The 9,290-nt window shown below is 36.6% G+C and overlaps 1 protein-coding gene across 1 annotated transcript; it reads left to right on the top strand.

Moving 5' to 3' along the window:
* Positions 1-4,149: 4,149 nt before the first annotated feature.
* Positions 4,150-8,784, top strand: LOC132065151 (pentatricopeptide repeat-containing protein At2g16880-like). The gene is made up of 2 exons (XM_059458409.1): positions 4,150-6,692; positions 7,898-8,784. Exon 1 carries the CDS (start codon positions 4,295-4,297, stop codon positions 6,608-6,610), a length of 2,316 nt encoding a protein of 771 aa, XP_059314392.1. The 5' UTR covers positions 4,150-4,294; the 3' UTR covers positions 6,611-6,692; positions 7,898-8,784.
* Positions 8,785-9,290: the final 506 nt, after the last annotated feature.

Raw genomic sequence — 9,290 nt, 5'->3', positions numbered from 1 at the left:
TACAATGATTATACTATAAAACAATATTAGTAGTTTTCCGTATTTCTTCGCTCCTAATTTATTTTTGGACCCCTCGATGAAAAATAAAGTAAATTAATAAATCAAATAACCCCATTTCTCTAATCAATTATTGATTCTACTTGCACTGTGTTTAAATAGTTTGCATTATCTCGTTGAAAACTAAACGAGATAATAATAATATTTATGTAATGTCTGATTTCATTGTTGAAATCCATGCAGACATGCGTGTGGAAAATTGAAGGACGACTAATGAGATGCTAGTGATGGTTGCAAGTTGCAACATCCAAGGGTGCCCCTCTTAGTGTAGCTTTTTCAAAGTCTTTTTTTTTTTTTTTTTAATAAAAAATTAGTGATACTACATATTGACTTCTTTGTTTATATTTTTTCTTCTTCCACAAATTTCTCTTTCTCCCACTTGAGTGATAAGAATTAATGTGGAATTGAAGTTATCCTAACTTCTGTAAGTACCTCCTTAAGTCTACTCTACCTAGTTAGTTTTGTCTTGATGTAATTCAGTACATGGGAAAACCTCACTATGTAAACTCTAAAGAAAGAAAATTTCAGAAATTGGATAATTATATAGCAAATTCCTAGGATTAGGCGTTTTCTTTTGTTGACCACAATTAAGAAGATAAAATTTACAGAAGTTGAAACGTTCACGATTAATTTATTCTTGATAAACACCTTTCACATGGGTGCTAGGAGAGCATTAGATATTGCACGTCAAGCATAGATGGATAGAAGATAAACTAGAAAACGATCAGATTTCAACACAACAAGAGGTACTCTAATATTGTCACACCCTCGTTAAAATGACACTAAGTAGTGTACAAATCATTAAAAAGATACCAAGAACTAAAAGATTATGCGAATTATCGGAAATATTTCTCTCAATCAAAATGGGAAAAACAAATTCCATAAGGCTGAAATCAATTTTCTTAACTTTTAACTTTATATCTCTCCCTCCCAATTTATGTGATATAATTTAATTAGGTACGTAATTAAAAAAAGAAAGAATGACTTTTGAAACTTGTAGCCCAAAGCAAGCCATAAATTATTTGTGTGGCTGTAAACTATTTCATTAAGGGTAAAGGAAGAAGTTTCCTTACAACAAAGGAGGAAGTTTCCTTACAACTCTCTTTACTTTAACTTCTTATTACTTGTTTCAACTAATGGTTACAGGGATTAAGGGATTTATCTCAGTATAAAAGTTAGGATCAATTTTGCCCAATTATTAGTTGGGGTTATTAGCTAAAACCAAGATAAAAATTATACCAGAATCTTGAAATTATGTTATCCTGTACAAAAAGGTGGGGATTGTAATTGTGATAACCTAAATTTGAACAAAACAACCCCGTAGAGCATGAAAATATATTTTCCTTGGTTAAACAAAACACACTGATGTAAACGCGGAACAAACATGATTGGATTAAGAAGGAAACAGGCGATGAAATAGAACTAAATACCCAAGTGCAGATCGGAGACACTGCAAAAGGCGACTAGCCCAAACAGACCCATTAGATGAGGGTCATTTGCACTTTTGTCCTACTTTGTTCTGGTCTTTAATTTTTATCCCTCAAATGAAACTTATTTAAGGATCCGGCACGAGTTGTATCGGATTCCTTAAACAACTTATGCTTCGGAAGGCATAAGTTCCATTTGAAGGACAAAAATTGAAGACCAGCCTATTTGACGGACAAACCGTGCAATATTTGGTTAGATGAAAGCCCAAATTGTGTGACTTTCTAAAGGAAAAATAAAGCCCAAACAGAGAGAAGCTCGAAGTGGCTTGGGATGAACACATCTTTTAGGGAAAAATTACAGCGAAATACCATTCGGCCATCTCATTTACAAAATATGTACATATTCTATAGGTAGTGTATAGTTTATACTAGATAGTCTATAGGTAGTGTATAGTGTATACTAGATATACATATACCATACATACATATACATATAATATACATACCTATACACTACCTATAAAGCTGAAGTATATAGGTAGTGTATAATTCGGCCATGTTTGGTAAACTAGATGGCCGAAGGGTACATTTTCATAAGTTTTCCTATCTTGTAAGTACTAGATGTGGATCAAAGTAAAAATTTCCGAGACTCCTGTCTCACACGGCTAATTTTTCTCCTAGATGTAATTTTCTATTAATTAGAATTATAGTTAAAGTTGCACTTCATCAAATTTAACATTTTTTTTCATTACTACCCTTCACGGTTTTACTATTTCTTTTTGAGCACTGCACAACAACAACAACAATATAACCAGTGTAATCCCCCCGAACAGTGGCGGAGCCAGGATTTTCAGTAAGGGGGTTCAAAAATATGAAGAAGTAAACATACGAAGAAGCCAAGGGGGTTCAACATCTACCATATATACATAAAAAATAATTTTAACCTTCAATATACACTGTAATTTTCTGCCGAGGGGGTTCGGATCCCCTTGGCTACACTTGGCTACGCCCCTGCCCCCGAAAACAATATCAACACGAGCCTTGAAGAGTAAATCCTCTATAGATGATTTCATGTCATAAGATTCATACTCTCTTTGATGAGCAGTGTTAGAATTGTACCATGGTGCATGCAAAAGAACAACTAAACATGGAGTTTTTGTCAAATCAACTTTCTTCAAATCAGTTATGAGCCAGTTGTATTGGGCCGAACCAGGCCCAAAATCAGTGTATGAACACAACATAGACCCCAACAACTTCAAAGGAATAATACAAGTTTGAAGTTGAACCACTATGCTCAAAATGGCAGGAGCCATCTTGCATTTTATGAGGTAAAGGATTGGCTATGAAGCACTGGTATTTTCTCAATCTCATGGTTGCCTGGAGTCACCATCCACGGCCACCGGCTCCACCAGCCTGCAAGAGACTGTTTCCGAAAGACCCTCGGATCAAGTGACGTATATCAAAACAGATTTTTACCTTCGTAAAATAATAAAAAAAATTATCTTTTAAAACACAGAGAGAAAGGTGCATATAGTTGAAAAGGGTAATATAGGATGTAAATCACGAAAAAAATATACTTTAAGCGTGCAAAAAGCAAATAACCCTCAAGTATAGTCCCTCCAATCCACTTGTCGTCCTATTTATAAATAGATGGTTCAAAATAGTTTTCATTTTAGAAAATCAAGATATAATTAACTACTACTCCCTCCGGAAAAAAAAGAAGAGCCCACTTAGCATTTTTTTCTTGGATAAAAAAAAGAGTCCACTTAGCAAATCAAAAAAGAATTGACCTTATTTTTTCATATTTACTCTGTTAAGTGTTATATGATCAAATCTCAATGCCTATTTAATTAGGGGTAGTTTAGTCACATTACCTATTTTTATCTAGGAGTTAGTATTTTCTTAGGAATTGTGCAAATGGTTAAGTGAACTCTTTTTTTTATCTGGAGTGAGTATTAGTTTTTACCTTTATCCTTACTCAATAAATATGGAGAGAGATTAGTGTGGTGAAAAAGAGAGTAGTAATGTATTAAATTGAGATAAACTATCCTTTAGTTAATATTTTCTTAAAGGGAATGAAAAAAAAACATGATAAGTAAATTGGATCAGAGGAATATTGCATAAAAGAAATTAAATAAAAATTGATCATAGAGTCCTACTATTTTAATTCAAAGACTTGGAGGGTCTTTTTTACTCGAATATTCCCAACTCATTCAAAAAATCATAATTTTTCTGCAAACGCAAGAGGAGAGCCTAAAACACAACGTTGAAACACCAGCAATGCATATTTATTTTGTATGGTTACTTACATTGTGTACATCTGATTTGCGCTTGCATAGGTATAAAGCATAAACATGCTCTGCCAACATTGAACTTCCATATAGAAGAAGAAACATACAAGAGATTTTATGCAGCTAAGGTGTTTGACAATATTCCCAACTCATTCAAATTCCATCATTTCGTCGTAGTATTATTTAGGTATCGCATAGTTGCTTATTTTTCGGTGTGTATTACTATCTGTTAGCTTTATTTGTTTTGCATCTTGATATTTTGCTGTCTTATTTTCCTTGTAACCCTGCATCGATTACGTTTCTTTTGAGCCGAGAATCTATCGAAAATAACTTCTTTATCCCATAAAGGTAGAGTAAAGGTCTGCGTACTCAGACTCTACTTATCGGATTACACTGGGTATGTTGTATTCAAATTGATCAAAACATGTTCTGCAAAAGCAATAGAAGAACAACACTGAAACCTCTGTTAAGCCCTTCTTTCCCACAATACACTTTTTGTCTCTGTGAAACCTCAAAATCATGAGTTCATATCCTCCATTAAAGCCTTGTCAACTAATCCAAACAATTACTACTCTTCTCTGTTCCTCCAAATCTCTTCCTAAATCCTCTCTTCAATCCTACATTCCTCACCTCACTCCTTCCATCATCCACTCCATTCTTTCCTCACCAACCCTCTCGTCACACCCCACCGCCCTCTTTTACTTCTTCCAATGGTCCCATTCCCACATACCCTCTTTCTCTACCCACCCCCACCCCCCACTCCCCCTCCCTTCTCTTCTCCCTCTCTTATCCTCCCTTTTATCGCGTCAAAAATTCCATCTTGCAAAGTCCCTTCTTCTCACTTTTATCCCATCTGATCACCCCCAAAACCATCTCCACCGTCATCTCCTTCACCCCATTTCCTCTTTCCCTCAATCCTCAAAGGCATTGTTGGATACTTCTATAGGTGCTTATTGTCAATGTGGAAAACCCCATCTTGCCCTTCAGATTTTCAAGAAGATGAAAAATCGTCGCCTTTGCCCCAACTTGCTGACTTTTAATACTTTGATTAATGCCTTGGTAAAGCACCCCTCTACTCACTCTGTTGGTTTATGTAATGAGTTGTTTAATGATGCACTTGAGCTTGGTTTGGTGCCTGACACTTTTACTCTGAATATAATGATTAAAGGGTATTGTTTAGTTTACAAGTATAAGGATGCTAATCAATTGTTGAATAGAATGAGTGAGTTTGGATGTGTGCCGAATAATGTGAGTTATAATACTATATTAGATGGGTTGTGCAAGAAAGGTTGGTTGGGTGATGTTAGGGATTTGTTGTTGGATATGAAGGGTAAAGGTCTGTTGCCGGACAGGAATACGTATAATATTTTGGTACATGGTTATTGTAAAATGGGGCGGTTGAACGATGCGGCTCAGGTTATCGAGCTGATGACGCAGAACAACACTTTGCCTGATGTTTGGACTTATAGTATGTTGATTGATGGTCTTTGTAAGCAAGGAAGGATTGATGATGCGTTTAAGATTTGGGACCAGATGGTAGTATTGAAATTGTTGCCTGATGTGAAAACTTATAACACCCTCATCAATGGGTGTCTTGATAATAAGAGAAGTTCAAAGGCCTTTGATTTGCTTGAAGAGATGAATAAGGTGGGGATCAAATGTGATGAGTTTACGTATAGTACATTGATTAAATGGTATTGCAAGCAAGGGAAGATGGACAAAGCTAGAGAGGTACTTCAAAGGATGGAAGAAGGGGGTTTATCTTCAGATTGTGTTTCCTATAATACTTTGATAACTGCATATTGTAAAGCAGGTAATCTACCAGAAGTATTGAGGATAATGAAACGAATAGGTGAAAAAGGTTTGAAAATGGATAACTACTCTCTCACCATAATGCTTCATACTCTTTGTCAAGAAAGGAAGCTTGATGAGGCCTGCGAGTTACTCTCTGTTGCTCATACCAGGGGCTATCTTGTTGATTCAGTAAGTTATGGCACTCTTATTGCTGGCTACTTTAGGTGTGGAGATATGGAAAAAGCTCTTAAGCTTTGGGAAGAGATGAAAGAGAGAGAGGTAATTCCAACCATTGTCGACTACAACATCATAATTGGAGGCCTATGTAAATCAGGTAAAACTCAGCAGGCAATTGCTAAACTGAATGAACTTTTGGAGAAGGGTATAGTGCCTGGTGAAATAACATATAATACTATTATTCATGGATACTGCTGGGAGGGGAACATTGAGAAAGCATTGCAATTTCACAACAAAATGTTTGAGAATTCTTTTAAGCCTAGTGTATACACGTGCAACATTCTTCTTCGGGGACTTAGTAGGGAAGGCATGCTTGAAAAAGCCATTAAGCTCTTTAATAGGTGGATTAATAAAGGGAAGACCATTGATGTAGTAACTTATAACACCTTGATAACAGCTCTTTGTAAAGATCAAAGACTTGAGGATGCTCTGGGACTTGTTCCTGAAATGGAAGAGAAAAATGTCCAGCCTGATAAGTACACGCATAATGCTATTGTTGGTGCACTTACTGATGCTGGAAGGCTTAAGGAAGCAGAAGAATTTATGACAGACAGAGAAAGACTATCTGAACAGCGGTTGCAAATGGATAACAGGGAACATGAACTCAGAGTTGATGAGCTAGATCCAAGTTCAATTGCTTATTCACAGCAGATTAATAAGCTTTGTGCGGAGGGAAGATATAAAGATGCGATGCTTATCTATACACAAGTCACTCAGAGAGGTATTGCTCTACGAAAGTCTACTTATATCACTCTGATAAAAGGACTCATCAAGAGGAGAAAAAGTATATTGAAGACAGGTTGATGGTGACCCCTAAAGTTTGGCTCTGGCTGAGTATGATGAATTCAGTTTCTACGCCCAGTATGCAACACTGCAAGGATCCAAGGTAAAAGTTTTCTTCTTGAGCGCAGAGCACATGAACTTTTCTCTTACTCTTTCATTGTTTACAAGTTTTTGAATAATTTAGCTGATTGAAATATTTTCTTGCTCTTGCAATGGCATCCTTTTTCCTATTCGTAAAAGTTCAGTTGCATGATATTAGTCTCTCTTTTTTCGTTCAGTTTCGCAAAATGTGATTTGGGAAGAGGTAGAATTATAAACCCATTCAATTAGATTTCATGCACAAAATGTTTTATTAGGAGACGTGTTAGATCAAGTTGGGGATGTGTAACCCGGTAGGGTTATAATAGGTTCTGGATGTGTAATTGACCTAACCTGCATTCCAGTGCACAGATATATTTGCAAGAAAGTGAATACCTGCACTGATACGTCAAATTTTGTTCTGGGCAAAAGATAAGGTGTTGTTACTAGGAATGGCAATGGTGCAGGGTGGGGCAGGTTTGACTTTATGCGGGGTGGGACGCACTCAAAACCCTGAAACTCGGTGTAGCTGGGCTAGGTGCTCATGTTGCTCATTAAGTGCAGGTATCAGGCTGGCCTCAACACTCTGTCTTAAGGGGGGGCAGCCCGATGCACAAAACATCCCGCGTTAGCAGGGTCCGGGGAAGGGCCGCACCCCAAGGGTTGTGATGTAGACACCCTACCGTAATGCAAGCATTAGTGGTTGCTTCCACGGCTCGAACCCATGACCTAAAAAAGGGGGGGGGGGGGGGGGGAATGATAGTACAAAATAACTATAAATGAGAAAGTGAATCGCTATTGTTAAGGAGACTTTATGCATGATTATGTTATTGAATAGGAATAGGAAATTATAAATTTAGTGGAAAACATAAGTTAGTAGAATAAATAGAAACTTGCATCTGGATCATAGATGTATAACGATTTTTGCACTTGATTGACAAGATTTTTGCTTCATATATTTCTGTTAACTGAAGTTTTGCAATTCTTTCGTACACAATTCTTATTTGTATTTCTAGTTATTGGGTATTGGATTTTTTTTTTGGTTCGTCACCGTCTTCCTTTGCCCTTTAATCGTGCATTGCACTTGCAGCTGTCACTTAGCGTTTTTTTTTTTTTTTTTTTTTTGGCTCTGATGTGCTCTCTGGATAGCATTCATCTACATCTTTTCAGCCATAAAAAAGCTACTCAGAATCAAATCTAAATTGTTTATCCTTTTTCTGCTACTTGTAGGCCGGTGAACCATTCGCTTTTCCGCCATCAGATTGGTATTTGAGGGTGTGATCCTACTGTACACAGTTCTCTCTTTTAACTTTGATCACCAATATTGTCGACCGTCGTTCATGTTTGGAAGCTTTTAATGGATTAAGGTGTAGCAAAGGAGGATATTGTTGCATCGCTAATAGATGAAGTCTTACTGTCTTGTTCATGCAATTCTGACAAGCTTTTTTAGGGGAAAAAAATAGAAAAGCAGGAAAAAGGAAACCACCTTCCTGCCATAACCTTGAGCCTTGAGGATACAAATGCTGATTATCTCAATTGCACTGGATGCTTAAGTCCGTTGATTGTGACAGAACTTGTGATTGACGACTTGATAGAAATCTTGGAAAAAAGTTTAAAATTGGATGTGACTAATCTATTACCTAAGAATTCAGCTCAGCCAGGAATTCTTTATTAAATTTAGGGCTATATTGCTCGGACTCTCCACAAATGTTGCTGCAGCCATGTTAGATCCCTAAAAAAATGCACCACTTTTGGAGTATCCGACACGTACATGTCGGCATCTTTGAAGAGTCCAAGCAACATAGATTTAGGGTGCTCAACCATACTGATCGTTCTTGTCAAGCTGACATCATTATTTCAGCCACATGAAATCTTGTAAATTTTTTCCCTGGTTTTATCCCAGTTGGTGAGAGATAAATATTGGAGTCTACTGATAAACTTGTAATTTTGTTTACGTAACAGAACATTTTTTAAGGGGAAGTATGCTTTTGTTTATCCGGCATTTTCACAAAGCTATTGTTGCTCTTGCTCTTGCTCCTTTATGCTTTAGCAATTCCACTTCAGGAGCTTACTCCTAAAACATATCTTTTTACCCGAATTCGAGATGTTTTCTTCTCCTTGGCATTGTAAGTTCTTTAATTATGTCTAGTCTTCACTTGAAACACAAAATAGCCTTTGCATTCGAATTGTCCTTTTCTGTTCACCTTCGATTGGCTCTACAAACTACAACCGTATTGTATTTTCAGCGATTAAAACTTTCTTGAAGTAGGCCTTTCTTGCTATTAAGAATATTTCTAAAGGAACTCAAAGTTTGGAGGGTGAGTCATCATATTATGTTTATAAAATATATCTATAATGGCTATGGGATCACTCTTATTATATTATTCTTTGTTATGCTTATAAAATAATTCCAACTTTATCTTTAACGATTGATTGTAGAAACTCATTATATCTAGTTGTGAAGGGCTCAGCTTTGGTTTTCCATCATTGTGTGTGTTGGAGCAGAGCAAAGGGGAAGGGATGGCATTACTTGGCATGGATGAGAGCTTGTTATTTGTTATAGATGACTTATCTAGGTGAATTGACAGGCTGGCTTAATTAGTTGTTCCAAAGTAGGCAAGAC

This window comes from Lycium ferocissimum, chromosome 7 (assembly GCF_029784015.1).
Source record: "Lycium ferocissimum isolate CSIRO_LF1 chromosome 7, AGI_CSIRO_Lferr_CH_V1, whole genome shotgun sequence".
NCBI lineage: Eukaryota > Viridiplantae > Streptophyta > Magnoliopsida > Solanales > Solanaceae > Lycium > Lycium ferocissimum.
Note: the sequence above shows the minus strand (reverse complement) of the source record. Positions and strands in the feature narration are given on the sequence as shown.